At 46.2% G+C, this 20,212-nt stretch overlaps 1 protein-coding gene across 1 annotated transcript in view; it reads left to right on the top strand.

Moving 5' to 3' along the window:
- Positions 1–14,695, top strand: part of hs3st3l (heparan sulfate (glucosamine) 3-O-sulfotransferase 3-like) — a 31,248-nt gene extending 16,553 nt beyond the window's left edge. Inside the window, exon 3 of the mRNA XM_042342553.1 lies at positions 13,717–14,695. Coding sequence (XP_042198487.1) covers positions 13,717–14,335 — 619 coding nt within the window. The 3' untranslated portion in view covers positions 14,336–14,695. The remainder of the gene's footprint in view (positions 1–13,716) is intronic.
- The last annotated feature ends 5,517 nt before the right edge of the window (positions 14,696–20,212 follow it).

Here is a 20,212-nt window from a genome sequence, read left to right as displayed (position 1 = left end):
CATCGATAGGTTGAGGATGTCTGTCGGAGTGACAGCGAAGCCGAAAATATTCCTGGGAAAATCGAGCCGGGCAGAATGACGAGGTCTGACCCTGGGAAAGGACCTTGTGGAACTTGGCTTTATAGACAGCTTTGTGGGGGAAAAAACCCATCAAATCCTAGCGTCTGTTACGCTGAAACACTTCCAAGCCTTTGCCATGTGGAGAGACTATATTTACTATTAATAATAATAATAATCCTTGCATTTGGGTACAGCGCTTTTCCCGTTGAGAGGACATCTCAAACGATTCACTGTAAAGTTCAGTAACTGTGTGTTTTGTGGGTGAAACGCGGCAGCCAATTTGCCACAGCGATCGATGTCCCACAAACAGCCAGGGAGTCAGCAACCAATTTTATTTGGGGGATTGTCGGTCAGGAAACCGGGAGAGAGAAACCCCCCCTCTTTTTGAATAGCACCGCAGGATAGGATGGGTCACTCCACTTTATAGAATATCCTGTAAAGCACTTTGAGACGTCTCGACAAAGTGATAAGGCTTGATATCAAATGCCAGGATCATAATTATCAGTTTATCAATGTTTTCACATGTAAAGAACAAGATAAGGTTCCAGAGAGAGGTGTTTGGGGAACAATTGCCCAGACCACACGTTAGCGCTTTGGGGAGAGGCGGGGAGACGAGCTGTTTGGAAATGAAACAAACGGCAAACAGACTGTTATAAAGAAAATACCCCCATGTTTCTTTCAGACCATTGAGATTCATTGAGAAATGCTATTTGCAGTGGTGTAAAATACATGAATGGTTTATTGCACTTTGATCACAGACGTGGAGGGTATTAATCAAAGCGTAGGCAATGGGGGTGGGGTGGGGGGGAGAGAGAGGAATGCAATTTATCCGTCATATAATGATTTTGCTCAAGAAACAAATGGGAAAAAACTGCAGTTTGGTTTGCATAATAATGTTATTAATGCGGTTTGAACATTGATAGATTGCTCCCAGCTACAGATATTAGCTGGCGAGCTCTCACTACCAAACCCTATCAACAAAGAAGAATGTAATGGGGGTCATTAGACGTGGCCTTAATGTTATTTATTGAATTAGAGTCTGCGTTCGTTTGTTTTCTTTCCATGTAATTAGTTTTCGTTCTGAATCTGTTCTGTCATTAAAGAGCCATCGAGATACCTTTAACACAAACTGAACGTTAATCAAAGGTTCATAAGCAATCCCATTTAATACAATTACCGGTCCTGGTCACAGCGGATTTCACAGACGAGGTCCTGGCTGTTCAGGTTAAACAATAAAGACGACTCGTGAATTTGAAAATATAAGAGAGAAGGGAGTTTGGTCCCGGCTTCAATGTCCCGGCCGGCAAATCACTGGGATTAAAATCGATCGTTCACTTGGTGGCTGTTTGTGGGACGTTGCTGTGTGCAAATTGGCTGCGAATTGGTTATTTGCGAATAGACAAATGTGCAGCTGGATGTTAAAGACTCCGCAGTGCTATTCCAAAACACAAAACTGGGCAACGCTTTGAAATGTTTTGATGCTCTGTCAAATGCAAGTTTTTCGCCCCCAAAAACACAAAGTCAGTTCACTTTACAGTGTATCCTTTGAGACGTCTCGAGGACGTGATAAGGCACTGTGTCAAGTGCAAGGATTATTAATATTATTATTATTCTCAATCACCCGGCTGTAACCCAGTTTGCAGTGGTGCAATATTATTATTAGAATCGCTTCCAGTAGCTGTGCAACCAGCCTCGCAGAGCAGTGAGTGAGCTCAGAGTCTCTGGTGATTCCTGGCTGCTCACTGAGCCACAGACAGACAGACAGACAGAGGGTTGATACGGGAGCCGCTGGAAACAAAAATGCTCTTGACTTTACAGCTTTGACCTGCGGGAGAGTTCAGTCGGCTTGTCATTGTGAGCAGCAACACAACAACAACAACAACACAGTACATTTACACCGCGCCTTTCATGTCGCTGGACAGTCAGGGATTTCCACCCGAGCTGGGGGTTGGGATCAGGAGGGGTGGAGGGCAGGGAGGGTGGGGGTAGGAGAGTGACTTAAGGCGCGGTCGAAGAGGTGGGTCTTGCGACATGCCTTGAATGAAGTGAGGGAGGGAGCGAGGCACGTTCAGGATACTTTTCCCCGACCTGGAATGGCTGGGTTATATCCATTAGGAATGCTCGTGTTCCAAAGACAAGCCCATACCTGGGGTATTAATCACAGAGAAGCTGGCAATTCCACTGAGGATCAGGGCTTTGTGCAAATCCCTGGAGACTGGCATGGCGAGGGACATTGCACCTGCTCCCTCCCTCCTTCCCTCTCTCCCTCTCTCTCTTTCTGTCTCTCTCTCTCTCTGTCTGACATTCATTCTTTCTCACTCTTGTCTTCCTCTCTCTCTTGCCTCTCTCTGTCTCACTCTGTCTCTCTCTCTACAGGCAATTTGTTTGATCTGATCAATGATAATTCCTGTTACGTGGTGTTTTTCATGTAGGAAAATTGCATGAAATCCGTTTACAGATATAATAGATATGATTTTTATAGAGTCAGAATAGCAATAACTCACGGCACAGTTTCTTGCTGCTGATGTGATGCCTATAATAATAATAATAATAATAATAATCCTTGCATATGATGTAGCATCTTCGAGACATCTCAAAGTGCTTCCCAGAAAATAGTGTAAAGGGTAGTGACTGTGTATTTTGGGTGAAACGGTAAAAGGCTGACCGAGAGGTTTGCATGTTTGCTCACCATCACCGTGAGGTTTGGGCACAGTCTTTCAGCAGTGAGGCTCGCCAGGAGCAGGAGGTGTGTAAATACACCCCACAACAACAACCTGCATGTATATAGCGGCCCTCAGGCAGAGTAGGGTCCCAGAGCCCTGCCTCACCGTGTCCAGACCCCGACAATTCATCCAGCGGCGAACAAAGCTCCCAGGCCCCGAGGGGCGAAGTGTAATCTAATAGCGGGGGGACTCGGGAGATTGTGATTAAACAGGTCTTCCCTCTCGATCAGATTATTGCACCATAACTCACTGCCGTTCACCCATTTCTCTCTCTCTTTCTTGCTCTCTCTGAGTAATTGTATTGCTGTTCAGGGCTGGTGCGTGGCTTCTGTGAATGGAGTGGCCTTTAACTGAATGAATGAGCCTTTAGCTTTGAGAGACGTCAACATTCAAACCAGCCTGACAGCCAGGCTGCCTCTAACATCATAAGAACATTAGAATTCGCTGGCGAAAGAAGACCAAGGTCCCTCTAGTTTGCCTTCCACCAGCCAGGCGGTCGCTTGACATGTCGTGTCCCAAACTATACACCGTCTCCCTTTATCCAAGATATTAGTTTCTATAAGAGCACGAGCCTCTACAATATGCCGATTGTGTCGAGATTCAAATGAGAGGAGCAGTGTTGTCCGGGTTTAGAGTGATGGATGGCTGGAATCACGGGACAAGGTGCTGACATAATTGACTGACTTGTGAATGAGTTCAGTCCGTTAAAGCGGGGGGTGGTGGGGGGCAAATGCCTTTCTCAAATCACTGGCGGCTTCTGCATAAGAGAGGGCCATTGGTTCCCAGCAGCTACACCGCCAGCATGAACAACCATAGCTAAATCATTGTAATTAATCTCAGCATTCGGTGTACAGTCGTGACTGCATTCGTTGGCAAACACGGCAGCCCTGAAATGAGTGATCAATTTTATCCCAGGAATTGTCAGCCAGGACACCGGGAGAGAGAAGTTCCCTTCTCTTATTGAGTATTGCCGTGAGATCTTTGACGTCCACCTGAACATGCAGACGGGACCTTCAGTTTCATGTCTCATCTGAAGGACGGCACCTCCCCCAATGCAACCCCCACCCACCCCAGTGCTGCACTGGGGCGTCAGCTTATGATTTCAAGTCCTGACACGGAGCTTGGACTCACAGTTTTCTGACCCAGAGCGAGTGCTAACCCCTGAGCCAGACTGACACACCACCACCACCACCACCACAACGAAACAGCTTGCATTCGTACAGCAGCCTTCACGCAGGATAGCGTCTCAACAGTGGCGGAGACCGATGAGGGCCGGGGAACAACAACAACAACAAGATTTCATTTATAGAGCGCCTTTCAAGTCGGGAGGACGTCCCAAGGCGCTGGACAGTTGGGTCGGGACCCGAGCAGGGGGGAAATGGTCAGGGTGAGGGGAGGGGAGGGAGAGAGCGAGGAGGGGGTAGAGAGTCGAGAGGAGAGCTGAAGGCACGGTCAAAGAGAAAGGTCTTGAGACCGGCCTTGAAGGAGGAAAGGGAGGAAGCGGCGAAGGCACTGGGGGATGGAGTTCCAGAGCCTCGGGGAAAGTAGGCACAGTCGAAGAGGGAGGTCTTCAGTCATAAACCACTTATTTACTCTCCCACTTGATCTGCCAGTCCTTAGATCAGCGCTGATCTGTTTGATCTTACGTTGAGCTTTTATTCATTACAAAACAAGGCTAAACCTCCCCTGGGTTCCAGATTTATTTGTGGCGTTTTGCACTGTACAGAATTTAGCAAATCTGTTGAATTTCAGGCCTGACTTTGAAGCCGTTTTTTTTTCTGTGGTTCTTCAAAGAAACTTGTTGTGTGCAGATTAGCTATTGGGTTTGCCTTCAAATGCACAGTCACTACACTTGACAGCAATGACCTACAAAAGTAAGAAGATAATAATTTAGACCCAGCGGAATTTCTTCCTAAACATTTGAGTCAATACGCTAAGGAAAGAGTAACTTAGCAACACTGAGAAATGGAGGCTGCGTTGCGAGACATCTTTGTAATCTTGTTTACAAAGGGTTTGACATTAGGAGAGCACGGAACATTGTGTTGGTGTGAATATTTTATAAGCGAGGGCGTGTGGCGTATTTTACACATTGCTAATGAGTTTCTGGCACTGCCTGCGCTCACACACAACACACAGGGGTCAAGCGTTAACCTTTACATGTTGACAAAAGATTTGGAAAATCCACTTTCTGCTATTGTGGTGTCCTGTGGCTCAGCGGTTAGAGCCCTCGCCTCGCAAGCGAGAGGACCTGGGTTCGATTCCCAGGCGGGTCAGGGCGAAATGTTGGGCAAGTTTCCTTACTCCACACGCACGCCTCTGCTCACCAGCAGTCAGTAGGAACCCGGTGGTCAGTCAATTGGTGGGTCATTTTTCCGGGGGGTAAATAATCCGTTCCAAAAAAAAAAAATTCCCTTTTCTTTTCGAATAGTGCCATGGGATCTTTAACATCGCATTGAGGAAGCAGATGGGAACTGCCACAATATAAAGGTCGTTGTTGTGGTCTAAATATCCTGTAACTAATTATTATAATAATTAACCCTTGGGGTTGATGCAGTACCTTATTGCGTTAGGGGGGGAAGTCTCAAAGTGCTTCACGGGATTTACTGTAAAGTGTAGTGACTGTGTATTTTGCTGGGGGTGGCCTACGCTCCAGTTCTGGAGTTGGTGGGGTGGTGGGTGGGGGGGGTAGCGTGCTGGGTTAGGAAAGGCAGGGAGGGGTTTGCATTCTTGGGAACAGGCTCCCTCGGGAGGCAGGCGGTGGAAGCAGAAAATGTCGTTTGTTTCAAGAACAGATTAGATAGATTTCTGCTGGAAAATAATATCTGGGGGACACAGTGTATAGGCTGGAGACAAGACATGTCAAGCCACTGCCAGGATGGTGGAAGGCGAACCGGATGGATCTCGGTCTTCTTCTGCCAGCAAATTCTTATGTTCTTAAGTTCATTGCGTTTAAGCAATGAGCGGCCGAAAGGGCTGCACGTTTTGTTGCACATCTGCCTCGACGCAATAAACAGCTGATGAGGATCAGCGCTGGCGTGTGAGAGAGTATACCAGCTGCCAGCCTCCAAACAGCTGAGCCTGTGATTACCGTCCACAGCCTGTGTCAGTCACAGGCCTTGACAGTGTTAGCAGCTCCTGTGTTGTTCACAATGGGCAGATCAGAGGTCAATTTGATTAAATGATTCTGCCTGAAGGCCCATTGACACAGCGACCTTTTACACACACACCTCCAAGACTGAGCAGCGAACCACAATACAGCATTGTCCCAAGATGCCAAATTAAACCGAAGTGTCCCGTCTATCTGTTCAGGTGGACGTTAAAGGTCCCATTTCATGGTTTGCAAAGAGATGGGAGTTTCTCCTGGTGTCCCCGGCCAGCAATGCCCCAGGTGAAATCTATCATTCTCTTCATAGCTGTTCGTGGGATGTCGCTGTACGCAAATTGGCTGCTGCGTTCGCCTCCAAACACACAGTCACTACAGTTTGCAGTCAGCCCCGTGAAGCACTTTGAGACGTTCCGGTGATGGAATAAGGTCAAATGCAAGGGTCTTTATTATATAAGATGGCAGTAGTCATGTGGGTTTAGGAGGCTAATGCTAATGCGCAGCCTGTTTTATCGTGTTGAAATCTTGCAACAACGAGGTGCGAAGTGAGTGTCAGGGAGTGAGACACAGACTGGTGACCGCAGATTACACGAGCCGTTAACAAACAGGCCGTCATTGCTCTGTGGGTGAGGAGTTCAGAGCTTGTCTGTTACCTGTACATCTTCCTCATCTCCACGTCCGACTGGCAAATAAAACATTCTCTGCTCGTCATTAAATGCCAGAGTAGCTAACACGAAATTCATCTATGCAACGACTTTATGTAAATAAGGCCATTGGTTCTGCCTCTGCCTCTGCCCTGCGAGTTATGAATTGCCTTCATTTGAGGTTAGTTTTAGATGTGGAGATTATAATCTGCAATGCTTTCTGAATGATGTCTACATTACGGTGACAACAACCATATCATTTATTCCGCCACGGATAGACAGAATTAAAATAAATCCATGGTTTGTGCGTGTGTGCGCACACGTGTGTGTGTGTGCGTGTATGTGTCTGTGAGTGTGTATGTACATAGAGGGAAGGGTGTCTGCGAATTAAACACTAAATATGATTTACTATTAATATCCACACTTCCAGAGCAAATCTCCCCAATTGACGTTCAGCGTAAACTTTCAGATTTGACTTCCAGAATAAGTTTGCGAATATCTTTCCAGATGTGTTTCCAGGATACCTGTCCGCCTTTATTTTCATAGTAAATCTCTCTGCAATTTGTTGGTTCTGACATCAGATCCTCTGTGTGCTCTAGATATTTGTGGAGTAGTTCAGCAGCTCAGTAGTTACAGCACTCGCCTCGCAAGCGAGAGGCCCTGGGTTCGATTCCCAGACGGGGCGAAATGTTAGGCAAGTTTCCTTACTCCACACACCTCTGTTTACCGAGCAATAAGTAGAAACCTGGTTGCTAGTCGATTGGCGGATCGCTTTTCCATGGGGTAATAATTCCATCGGAAAAATAATAAAAGATATTCGGTCACTCAATCCACAGTTTTGAGTCACCTTAAATTTTGAGGCAAAATGGGCTAAGAGCGTGTTGGCATTTGAGGCCTCGGATGAGCTGAATTAGACAAAAGTGATCTCTCCAGCACAGAAAGGTCGCAAAGCACTAGAGCTGATTTTATTTTAACTTGTGCATCGCGGGAATTGGTGGTGGATGGGTGGAGAGAGGATGTGATTGCGTGGGTGGGGGGAGTGAGTTGGGTGGGGGGTGGGGAGAGAAGGTTAATTATTTGGTGTTTTATATTTTGCTCTGAACTTCTAGTTAGCAAATGACCTGTGACCTAACCCAATCGCCTCCATGTCACACTCGGCAGCTCAGGGGACCGAGGGTTTGATGAAAACATGCAATAGAAGAACGTTAGACATTAGGATCAAACCTGGTTTCTTTCCCAGTAGAAAGGTCAGGCCAGCAATGAGAGAGCGAGAGAGAGAAAGAGCGAGAGATTGAGAAAATACATCAGAGACCTACAGAGAGGTTGGGTTTGCAAAGAAGCGTTAGCTTAAATAATTGATGGGCTGCTCTAATAGACTGTGTGGCTCCCTATTGGCACAGTGTAAACACTGGAGTGTTTGCGAGAAGCACTACAGAGGTGAAATAATGGATAATACATCATGGCATGTGATTCTTTCAGCTCCTCTTCAAGGCACTTGGCTCTCTGAGGCAATCGACCGGAGACACACACTTCAAACCAGACGTTAAGATTTTTAAATAGAGTCTTGAGCATTTAACTCATAGTATGTGTGGGAGGAGCGCAGGGCGGGGCAGGGCAGGAAGGGGGAGAGAGTCAAGGTGACAATAATAATAATAATAATAATAATAATCCTTGTGTTTGATCTAGCTCCTGATCTCGTCTTTGAGACGTCTCAAAGCATCTGTCAAGCAAATTGACTGTATATTTTGTGGGTGAAATGCAGCAGCCAATTGCGCACGCAGTGTCCCACAAACAGTCGTGGATCAAGTGACCAAATTATTCACGGCTAATCATGATAAAACATTCCTTTCTCTCCCCCCCTCCCCTTCCCCGTGTGAAGGGTGTGTGTGGCCCTTGCTTCCCCCCCTCCCACCCAGTGTGGGATATGGTCCTCTCCTGACCAGTTTGGTGCTGACTGTAACCTCCTGATCCATGGCAGTCAGCTCTCGATGACCTCCCGGTGCTTGGTTGACAGAGAAGTCAGTACCTCAGCTCACTCAACCCTCACCCTCACTTCACATCTTGTGATCTTGTGAAATCTACAGCCTTGTGTGATGGTAAAAGCTCTCTCATGGTTAATATCTCCCGTTGTGTTCCATTATCAGAGCTCTTATAATAATAAATATAATGATAATTAATACAATCAATAATTCATACTATTACAAATTATTGTGATATACCCTTAAGGGGAGACATTTCAACTGGGTCTAGATTGACTCTATTGATGTTAGCATCTTAGTGCTGAATAGCTGGTCTTAAAGCACACCTCAAAGTTTGCCGCAGATGGATTCAGCCAAGACCACAACTTCCTATTTAATGCGTCTTAGGTTTCCTGTGTAAATTTCATTAGTTTGGGGAATGGTTCCTAGAGTAGCGGATACACGAGCCTTTTATTAGCCTGTAATAGATCCAGGGAGCGCTGTTTTCCTGTAAATTGCTGTGAAATAAAACCATTACCAGCAGAGTTTGAATTACGAGGTACAATTGGAGAAGGTTACTGCCCATTTGAAACCAACTATTGTGTAGGTATCAGCCAGTCAATCTATTGATACTTCCAGAAACGCTGTGTATAATGGAAAGAACATCAAAGTTAGGAGTGCGTTACAAGGGCATAATCAAATCGGTCGTCTCAGAGGGCACCTCATCGAGGTGTACAACATTTTAAATGGGATTGGAAAAGTAAACCCCGAACAATACTTTAGGATTCACCGAGACAGTGGATCAAGAGAACGTAGGTTTAGAGTTGCAAAGGGTAATTTCAAGACAGATGCCAGGAAGTAGTTCTTAATCTGGAGGGTAATTAAAGGCTGGAATAGATTGCCAGAAAGATTAGTTAAGACTGAAAGGCTGGACTCGATGCTGAGATGGGGGGTGGGGGGGTTAGTGTGGATACTCTGGAAGGATGAGGTCAGATGGGCTGAAGAAACTTCTTCCAGAATATACTGTAAAGTGAATTGACTGTGTATTTTGTGGGTGAAATGCGGCAGCAATTTTGCGCACGGCAGCATCCCACAAACAGTCATGGGCTTCTAACTTGGGCTCCAGTTCTGTGTCAGGTTCCCAGACAAAAGTGTAAGAGGACAAAAAATAGTTATATAAGACGGCGAGTGAGCCGCGTAGGTCAAGCCCCAGAAAAGGCAGTAAAATATTTATTATGCTGCAAAACGAAGGGCTGACTCACACAGGGATTTAAGTTGAAATGCATAAATGCATCAACCTGTGCGTTAGTCTCGTTAGTGTAACAGCCTTAAACTGTGCAGCATCATCCACTGCCACGGTGTTTGGAAGAATCATAATGAGTGACTCAGATCCTGATCTGAGCCACGTGTGTCTGTAAGTGACCACCCACAGAGATTTCACATCACACAGATACACCACCAGACACAAGGACCACAAGCCCGAAGCTGGGCTGCCCGGGTCCCCGGCTGACGATTCTGTCCTCATCATCGTTGAGAAAAAAATAGCATCACTAAAAAAACAGTGGTCACCCAATCCACAACTGTTTGTGGGACACTAATCATTATTATTATTATTATTATTATTCATGTTTTCCCCTGCTGGGGTGCAGTTACCCGGTCAGCAAGTATCAGCCTCGGCTGACGCTCAGCTCAGGGGATCACTGCTTTGTCGGAGATGCTGTCTGTTAAACCGAGGTCCCGACTGCCTTGAACATCAGGTGGATGTCAAAGATCCCGTGGCGCGATTTCGAAAAGAGTTTCTCTCCCAGTGCCCTGGCTGACAACCAACCCCCACCACCCCCCAGATTAAATACACAGGGTCACTTACTTCACTTAATGGCTGTCTGTTTGTGAGGCGTAGCTGTGTGCAAGTGGGCCGCCAGGCTCAGCTAAACACACAGACTGACTGACCTTTTACTACAACAACAACAACTTGCATTCGCACAGCGACCTCCACGCAGGGTGGTGTCCTGGAGCGTTCGACAGTGGCGGAGTCTGACCCCAAGCCAAGGGGAGAGGGAGGGGGGGAGGTGACCGTACGCAGCCTCAAAACAGAAGGTCTTTAGGCCGGGGTTTGACAGTGGGGAGGGAAGGGGCAACGTGGGGGGGACTGAGGGAGAGAGTTCCACAGGTTCTGTTATAAGTGGCTATTATTATTATGATGATGGTAATAATTATTCTCAGGCTGACTGTTACACTTTGCTGAGGTGCTGAACAGGCTGAACGTCGTGTCCATAATAACCTTGAGGGCGTGGGAAGAAATATTATTCTATTATTTTTCATTTCTTATTACTTCACCCCTTGACGTGTTTTGGCTTTGAGTGTGCTCAATTCCACAGTACGTTCCTTGCGTGGCTCAGCCCTCCAAATTAAGCACTAATTATTGTTTTGAACGGTATTAAATGGCTGCAGCAGATTATGAGAGCGTTTCCTCAAGGGCTCTTAATAGCCAATTAAAACTTATAAACCCGTGGGGAAGTCATTAACTGACTCCGTTTCCTCTTGTTTTCAATGTGGGAGAATTAATAAACACACCTATTATTTTGAATATTTACTCAATAAAGATATCAGAGTTTAGCTCTGTGCACTCGGCCACTAAATCTACGGGGACCGTAATTAAGATTTTTTTTCCCCCGCTAATCAGCAAGCGATGCTTTCTCGAGGCCCTCTTTCCTTTTGTTCAGAAAATCATTTTCAAAGAACTCTTTGCTTCAGCAGTTTGGGTTTGCAGGACAAGCAAGCACTCTTTAATCTGATCAAATTAGATTCCGAGATACATGAAATTAGAAACACAGTAGGAGGCCCTCGGGTTCAAGCTCGGCACTGTTGCTGGCAGGTTTCTCTTACTCTTTGGTGCCTCTTCCTCTTATCCCCCGTTCCTTGTTCTTTACCCCCCACTGTGTAGTTTTTTCACATTGTTTCCCTTAAAATATTTATCCAGCTTTCTGTTTAATAATAATAATAATGGTTATATGATAATGATAATAATGATACTAATCCTTGCATTTGTTATAAAGCCTTATCACGTCATTGAGAAAAATTGTTGGCCAGAACAAGGGAGAGAGAGAGAGAGAAACTCCCCTCTCTTTTCAAATAGCACCGCAGGATCTTTAACATCCACCTGAACAGACAGATGGGACCTCGGTTTAACATCTCATCTACAGGAACGTTAATGGTTAAACTCCATTGTGACGCTGCCATCATTTTCATGGCAGACAAAGTTGCGTTGCCATATCTGGTGACACATCTTGCACAACATGGATGGATGGATGGATGGATGGATGGGTGGGTGGGTGGGTGGATGGATGGATGGATGGATGGATGGAGGAGGAAGTTTGTTGCGTACAAATTTATTATAAGAAAAAAAACACCGGTGGGGGAGTAGCAGGACTTTGTGAACACCCCGTCCAGTACTGAGAGAATTTCTCACACTGTTTAAGTCTTTTTGCATTGAGAAGGCATCTGTTGGAACGCAGTTGGATAATGAGACAGAATGCTGGGGGGAAAAATTGACACCAGCTCAGTAATAATAGCTAGAGTTTTCATTCACTATCCGGGCAGAAAAACATGAGAGGGAAAAGAAAATCAAGCGCTTTCTCACATGAATTAAAACTCTGCCTATCGTCAGGCTGGATGTTGCAAGCGCATCCTTGAAACGGAGTGACCCAAAGTGTTGCTGGGATCAAAAAAATTCATGCTCTGTCGATGGAAATGTACTCTCCCGCAGCCAAGCCGATGCTTGTGTGGTCATTAAACTTCCTTCTGATTTCAGAACACACTCACTGGGTTCCTTGCTTCCGAGTGCATGACTAATTGGGAGCCTATTGATAATTGCAACTGAGTCAATCAGCCAGACAGCCCCTGTCAGGCCTGTGGAGAGAAGGGAGTGTTCAGTGAAGGCTAAAAGGGATGAATAACAAAGGGCATCAAAAGCCACATTAAAATCAACAATCCCTAACCACAATATTTTGCAAAGTGAATGTTACAGGAAATTGATTTCTCTCTCTCCCCCCACTCACCCCCCCCCCCCCCCCACACCCACCCTTGGACTTTCTTTCATCCGAAGATGCTTTTAACTCCTTAAGGGTCGATTTATTACTTTACAGTTTCGGAGGGGTGTGTGTGTGTGTGTGTGTGTGTGTGCAAGAATGAATAATCCTGGCATCCAATCCTAGCGTTTGATGTAGCGCCTCATCACGTTTTCGAGACGTCTCAAAGCGCTTCACAGGATATACTATCAAGTGTAGCGACGGTGTATTTTGTGGACGAAACGCTGCAGCCAATTGCGCACAGCAGCGTCCCCACAAACAGTTGTGGATTGAGTAACCAAATAGGAATTAAAATGGGGGAGGGGGTGGGGGAACAAATACAAGCACACAAGATCAGGATTAACAGTCAGACTCTTAGCCAGAGGCTACTGCTGATTTGACTGCTGTGGAGAATTTAGTTAACACTGCGCAGTTTTGTCAATCTTTGGGATTAATCGATCTAAAACGGGAACGTTTCCTTGATGACGATTTACTTTTCCCGAGGATCCAACCTCACAAACAGCTGGCGAGGCTCCGTAAATTCCAATACTGTAAACCCTATCAGTGTAAATCTACAAATTGCACATGCAAATCGCGACACTTTAAGGTAACCACAACAGCAAAGCAATTTGAGATGTCCTGACATAATAAATTGCTGCATCGAATGCAAGGATTATTATTATTATGAGTCAGTGAGAGATTTGTGTGCCTGAGTAATTAATAATAATAATAATAATCCTTGCATTTGATATTGCGCTGTTTCACTCCTTAAAGCACTTCTCAGAATATACTGTAAAATGAATTGATTGTGTATTTTGTGGGCGAAACGCGGCAGCCAATCTTGACGTCCCACAAACAACCATGAAGTGAATGAGGGAAAGTCCAGTGTATTAATCAGAGCACTCGCCTCGCACGAGAGAAGAATGGGGTTTGATTCCCGGGCCGTGTGTGTGTGTGCGGAGGGGAGAGGGGGAGCTGGGTTGGGTTTGAAAGCCTATAAGTGGAACATTACGTGAAAAGTTGGGAGAGAAAAGGTGGATGATTGTGTTTGCCCTGAGTCTGTGAAAATGAAGGCTGTGGGGTGGGGGGGGAAAGGTGTTGTGGAAAGACCTCACTCCTGGGTGGTTTAACGGTGAGATGTTTGTGATGATTCCTCTGCAGGAACCTGATGCCCAAAGCGCTTGATGGCCAGGTGGTGATGGAGAAGACGCCCAGGTACTTTGTGACCCCCGAGGCTCCAGCTCGCATCCACGCCATGTCCAAGGACACCAAGCTGATCGTGGTGGTGAGGGACCCGGTCACCAGAGCCATCTCCGACTACACCCAGGTCATCTCCAAATCCCCGAATATCCCCAGCTTCGAAACGCTCACCTTCAAAAACAGGACTACAGACCTGATCGATTCATCCTGGAGCCCCATATGGATCGGAATGTACGCCCAGCACCTGGACAACTGGCTCCAGTACTTCCCGTTGTCCCAGATGCACTTTGTGAGTGGGGAGAGGTTGATCAGTGACCCTTGCGGGGAGCTGGGCAAGGTGCAGGACTTCCTGGGGTTACAGAGGATCATAACAGATGAGCACTTCTTCTTCAACGAGACCAAGGGCTTTCCCTGCTTGAAGAAGCCCCAAGGCCATGGCAAGCCTCACTGCCTTGGGAAGACCAAGGGCAGGACCCACCCAAACATGGACCCCAGGGTGGTTCAGAGACTGCGGGATTTCTACCGGCCCCTGAACAGGAGGTTCTACCAAATGACTGGACAGGACTTTGGGTGGGAATGAACGGGAATCGATGGTCGAGTGAGACGTTGTTGGGACCACTAAGCGGGAACAGAATATTCCAAACTTCAGGCACACACAAGTTGGGAGATGTAGCACATGCATGCATTTAGCATAAGAATTTCGCCGATCTATGCATAACCTGCGTCTGCGGATCTCGGAACGCCAGAGATTTTGGGGACAATTTTGACAGCTGCCGCCAGCCTCCTTTGCCGTTTTTCACGAACCTCAGTTTCAAGAGACAGCGTCGCTCGCTCTCGCGTGTGTGACTTTGTTTTGCTGGCGATGATCATAATGAACAGCAGCCGATGGGTGTACGTACATGTGTGAGAGTGTGCGTGCGTGTGTGTGAGAGTGTGTGAGAGTGTGTGTGCGTGTGGGAGTGTGCGCTCTCTCTCGTGTTTTTATTTTAAGATGCTGATATAACCAATGCTGAAATGCACGCGTGAGGAGATTGGCAGTCACCGGGCCATCTCACAACAAGAGACTGATAAACCCTCGAAATTTGGTGTGGCTTGCTTAACCCGCATCACAGACAGCGACCTACTTACTGTTCAATGTCACTGGGCCACCTGTTGCTCTTCCACATTGCTCTGTGTGTGTGTGTGTGTGTGTGTCTGTGGGGAAGGTCACTTTCTTTGGGGGGTTAGACGGAGTCTGGGCATCTTAACTCCATGCATTGGGTTTTGAATCGTTTGGTACACTTGAGAGCTTCTGTTTTGATAGGTTTGACATTTATTTACCTCCTGCACTATTACCCCATGATATAAACAGTACAGTTACTGCGAGCTGCTTAAACTCATCTTGTGAAGGAAATCCTTAACGAGTCCACCTGGGCAGGAAGTCTTTGCATCTCGCTGTCCTCCCCATCGCATTATATATATATATATATGAATATCGTCACTTTCTAGAAATTCATTCTATTTTTCGGTGTGTGTCGAAACCCATCCTCCAAGGTAGTAGTGAGGCTTTTTTTTTGGTTCTTATTATCTCGAGTCCTCTGTTAATTAAAGTCTAGCAGCAAGAAGCAGAGAATAAAAAACATGGATTGTCGGTGTCTGTGTTTATTGGCAACTCTGGCGGCTGAGGGTTTTTCCTGCCTGTCCCTCAGCGAGCTCCCCTTCTCTGCTCTTGTTTGACCATGGCTTTCCAATGACAAGACTCTGGCACGTCAGCATGGACTTGGATGGACAGAGAGCACGAGAGACACAGTGGCTGGCACAGTCGGTCACCTCCTCTCGCTGGGCAGCTTCACGCCCCTCCACACTCGACAGAAATGCTCCTCGGGTCATCTCTTAGCCGTGCAGTAAATGCCTCGTTTCTCCTTCCCACCCCGAGCCCCTTTCCAAGCCTCTGTTATTGATCTGAATAAAAAGCTGTGACGAACTGGATCTGTGTACTGAAGGTCTGAGTGTTTGTTCCCCAGGTTTGAGAGCAACAAGGCTCCCAGCGTTAGAGAAGGTTGAGCTCAACCAGAGAACCCAGGACTCTTCAGCCTTGAAGGAACACATCTCAAAGTGGCACACAGAGACATATAGAACACTTCATTGCAGAGAGACTGTAAGTCTAGAACAATATATTCAAAAACACCAAGCCAGTGGGGCAGGGAGCACAGGCTCAGGGGGGGTGAAGGACAAGTTCAGGTCAGACACCAGGAAGTATTTGTGTGCAGAAGGGGGAACAACAGCTGATACAGGTTACCAGGAAGGATGGAAAAAGCATGGGATTCAGTTAAGACATAAATTGATGCTGTGATGGGCAGAGGGTAGGATTGGTGTTCTGGAAGGATGAGATCAAATGGGTCAAAGGGCCTTCTTCACCCAAACCCTCTGTTGGGACCTTGCAGTCGTGTTCAATCCGAGGACGGTGGAGAAAGCTCAACACTGGAATCCTGGCAGGTAGGTTGGAGAGACAGCTATAGGCACCTCTGATAATACAACTCTCCCCCAGCACGACACTGCAGCGTCAGGTGAGTCTGAGCTCCAAAGGTCTTGCCATGGGACTCGAATATCAAATCATATTCCTAAATAATGGAGACAGGAGTGGGGGGGGGGAAGGAAGAAAAGCCACTAGAGTTCGGCATGAATTATGTAATATTGAAAGGCGTCTAAAATGTGATAACAGTCTAAACCATCAGTCAGCTGTGAAGCAGCGAATGAGGACTGGGAAGTGCCAGTCTCCCGTCGTCACCTTGTGCAGTTTTTAAGTTGTTATGTTCTTCGGGATGTCGGCTTCTCATCAAGAAATTGTTGAGGAGGAATTGAGTCAGCGCTTTCGCTTCTTTCATTTTCCATCACCATTAATCAGTGGATAGAGCCTGAGAGTGATTCAATTCTTCACAATGATTTCCAGCGAGATGTGAACTCTGGCGAGGTACTTGGCTCATTTTGATGTGGCAATGGCACCTTCTATCTTATCTCCGATGATCAGCCTCTCTCGCTGTTAACTAATGCTATTCCCACTGATGTATTGCAAGTGTTTTATCTGTGATTATTATGTCAGGGGTTGGGGAAAGGGCAAGGTGTGGGGGTTGGGGTGAGAATGGGGGCTTATACATTAGTCTTCATCAAGGTGAAGGGTGGTAAGTTTAGGGGGAGATATTTGATTTTCACCCCCTCCAGGGCTAGACGTAACACAAGGCAGGTTAACCCCTACTTCACTGTTACTGTATAAGAGTGAGTCGGATGAAGAAGGCCCTTCGACTAATTTTGATCTCATTCTTTCATGAGATTTACCTACTGTCCTCCCATTACAGCACCAACCGACTGCTTAAAGGTCCCAGGGTCCCAGCTTCAACCACCCTTTCTGTCAACATGTTCCACTTGTTAATTACTCTTTGTGTAAAGAAAACCTTCCTGGTGTCTGTCTCGAAATTGCTCTTCAAGGTTCAAACCTGTGCCATCGACTCCTGTTGCCTTATAGCTTGCCTCAAAATATTCCCCTGTCTGGGCTTATTGCAGTTGGGCTTGCTAGGTTACAGTTATGTCACTATTTGGGAGTATTTTAAAGAATAATGGAATATGTGGGGCAAAGAAACATAGGAATAGGGGGACCAGCCCCTCGAGCCTGTTCCACCAGGAGCTCTGGTTTGTCGGAGGTACCGTCCTTCGGATTAAACCGAGGTCCCGTCTGCCTGTTCAGGTGGACGTTAAAGATCCCATGGTGCTATCCCGAAAATACAAGGGAGTTTCTCCCAGTGTCCTAGCCAACACTCCCCCCTGAATATAAATAAAATTGGTCCCTCATTTCATGGCTGTCGGTAAGGACATAGCTGTGCGTAAATTGGCAGATGCTTCACCCACAAAACACACAGTCACTTCACTTTGACATTGTCAGGACTGACAAAACAAAGATTATTATTATTATTATTCAAAGTCTTTAAACTAAAATGAAACAATGCTTCTCAAAACACATTGGGAATAGCTGTGACTCTGTGTGCGTGTGAAGCCGAGAACAGATGGAAACAAATAATTATAGTTCGATTCTAGCAAAAGCCTTTGTATGTTTGCCAAATAAGATGTTTGTTTCGAATGGTTTGTGTGTCAGTGTGTGTGGGGGAGTGTGTGTGTAGGTGTGACTGTGAGTGTGTATGTGTAAGTGGGTGTTAGTGAGTGTGAGCGAGTGTGGATGGCTGTGTAGCTTTTGTTTGCCGGTTCTGGTTTGTGTGGAAAGCAAACAATGCTTTATACTCAGCCCTGACACCAAGGCCACAGCAGTGAGGCTCGTCACTGTTACTGTGTGTGCTGAATACACAACAACAAATGACATTCACACAGCGCCTTTCAAGTCGGGAGGACGTCCCAAGGCGCTGGACAGTCAGGGGTTTGGACCCGAGCTGGGGGTTGGGATCAGGAGGGCGGGGAGGGCAGGGGGTAGGAGAGCGACCGAAGGCGCGGTAAGAGGAGGGTCTTGAGACGAGCCACAGCAAAAAATACATAAAGAAGCGACTCCACAGTGTGTGTGTAATCACTGAGTGAATCTGAAGCTTCCTGCTTCTTACTTTACAGTCAAGTAAAAGATAGTAGGGTTTTTATTATTATTATTATTCAAAGTCTTTAAACTAAAACAAGACAATGCTTTTCAAAACACATTGGGAATAGCTGCGACGCTGTGAAGGAGCAATTATGATATAGCACTGTTATGATATAAATGTGTGAAAATTCACAGCTTCCACAGGAAAGCAAATATTGCTGGTTAGTAAAGAATCCTGTGGCTGAGACTAAATCGAGACGTAAAATCTTATCTGTGCCTATTCAGATGGGGGTTAAAGATCCTCTTCGCAACTTCCCAGATAAAATTGGTCATTCACTTCAGGACAGTTTATGTGATATTGCTGTGCGCACGTTCGCTGCTACATTCACCTACAAAATACAACACAAATTACATTTGTATAGCGCCTTTCAGTCGGGAGGACATCCCAAGCACTGGATAGTCAGGAATCCACAATCACTACACTTACAGGTATGTCCCACGTTTGTCTGACATGAAACTTTGCTATATTAAATGCAAGGCTTATTATTATTATAATTATTATTACGTGTGCATGAGAGACAGAAAAAGAGAGAGCAAGAAATATGACAGAATAAGCGGGCGAGAGAGAATGAGATGGTGAGACGGTAAGAGCGAACGAGGGGAACGTGAGCGGCAGTAAAGCCTCTAAGTAGATCTCTGAGAATCACGTGTTCGGAGTCGGGACACACTCTATGATTGCTTCATTAATGAGGGAGTCATTAATAATGTACGCTCTGTCAGACATAACTAGGAATCAGAGAATAAGGGTTACTGCATTAAAGCGACTGCTGACACAGTCCGTTATATATGTAAATGTCAGGAAATATCTAATGACAGGCAAATAAAAATTAATTTTGTTCCGGCTTATCTAACCTCACCACATGAACTGCACTCACGCCCTGCATTTTCCTTCCATTCTAGCCGAGCAAGGAACGTGTTTGTAGATAGGAAAGGGATTGAGTCAACTCCGATCAAAGAAGAGTTATTCTCTAAAGAAAGGAATTTTAAGGAAAGGGCATTTAAAAGTAACAATAACAATCCTTCCGATTGACACAGCGCCTCATCACGTCCTTGACACGTCTCAAAGCGCTTCACAGGATATACTATAAAGTGGATTGACTGTATATTTTGTGGGCGAAACGCGGCAGCCGATTGCGCACAGCAGCGTCCCCCGCAAACGGCCGTGGGTTGAGTGACCGAATTATTATTGATTTATTTATTTTTGGAAGGGAATTATTATCACGCTTTTACAACGAGTGAGTACAGGAAGGACAAATATAGACAGATCATAAAAAGAGAACAAGTGATTTTGCTTCCACTCTAACATGTATTTATATCATTTGCGTGGGAGTGGAGGCTGCTCGATACACACTCATTATTCAACCCTCTGGTATTTACATGATTTATTCAGTTCCGGGGACGGAGACTAATTTCCTGCGAGCCGCGACTCCCACAGCGAGGTTGGTTTCTGACGATTCCGAAATAGCCGTCAACAATTTGTCAGAGCGTTGGTCTCGCTTCGCTGCCTCCTGTTGACTCATTAGCACGGAGAGAAGGCAAATGCGTTCACGCGGGAGTCAGCTTGAGGATGGGAGCTTTGGTCCACAGGTGATGGTTAGTGAGGGAGGATGCAACCAGATTCTCCTGATTCACTTCCAGAGAGAAAAGGAGACCCCCACCACCCCCCCCCCACCCCACCCAGGAAGCCATTTGGCCCACTCTTTCGTCTCGATCTTTGTTTCCGCCGAGAAGCTGTACGTCCTAATTGAATCTAATTTATGATAATAATAATCCTTGTGTTTGACACAGGGCCTCATCACGTCTTCGAGACGTCTCAAAGCGCTTCACAGAATATACCGCAAAGTGAAT

Source organism: Callorhinchus milii, unplaced genomic scaffold (assembly GCF_018977255.1).
Source record: "Callorhinchus milii isolate IMCB2004 unplaced genomic scaffold, IMCB_Cmil_1.0 Scaffold20, whole genome shotgun sequence".
Lineage (NCBI taxonomy): Eukaryota > Metazoa > Chordata > Chondrichthyes > Chimaeriformes > Callorhinchidae > Callorhinchus > Callorhinchus milii.
Note: the sequence above shows the minus strand (reverse complement) of the source record. Positions and strands in the feature narration are given on the sequence as shown.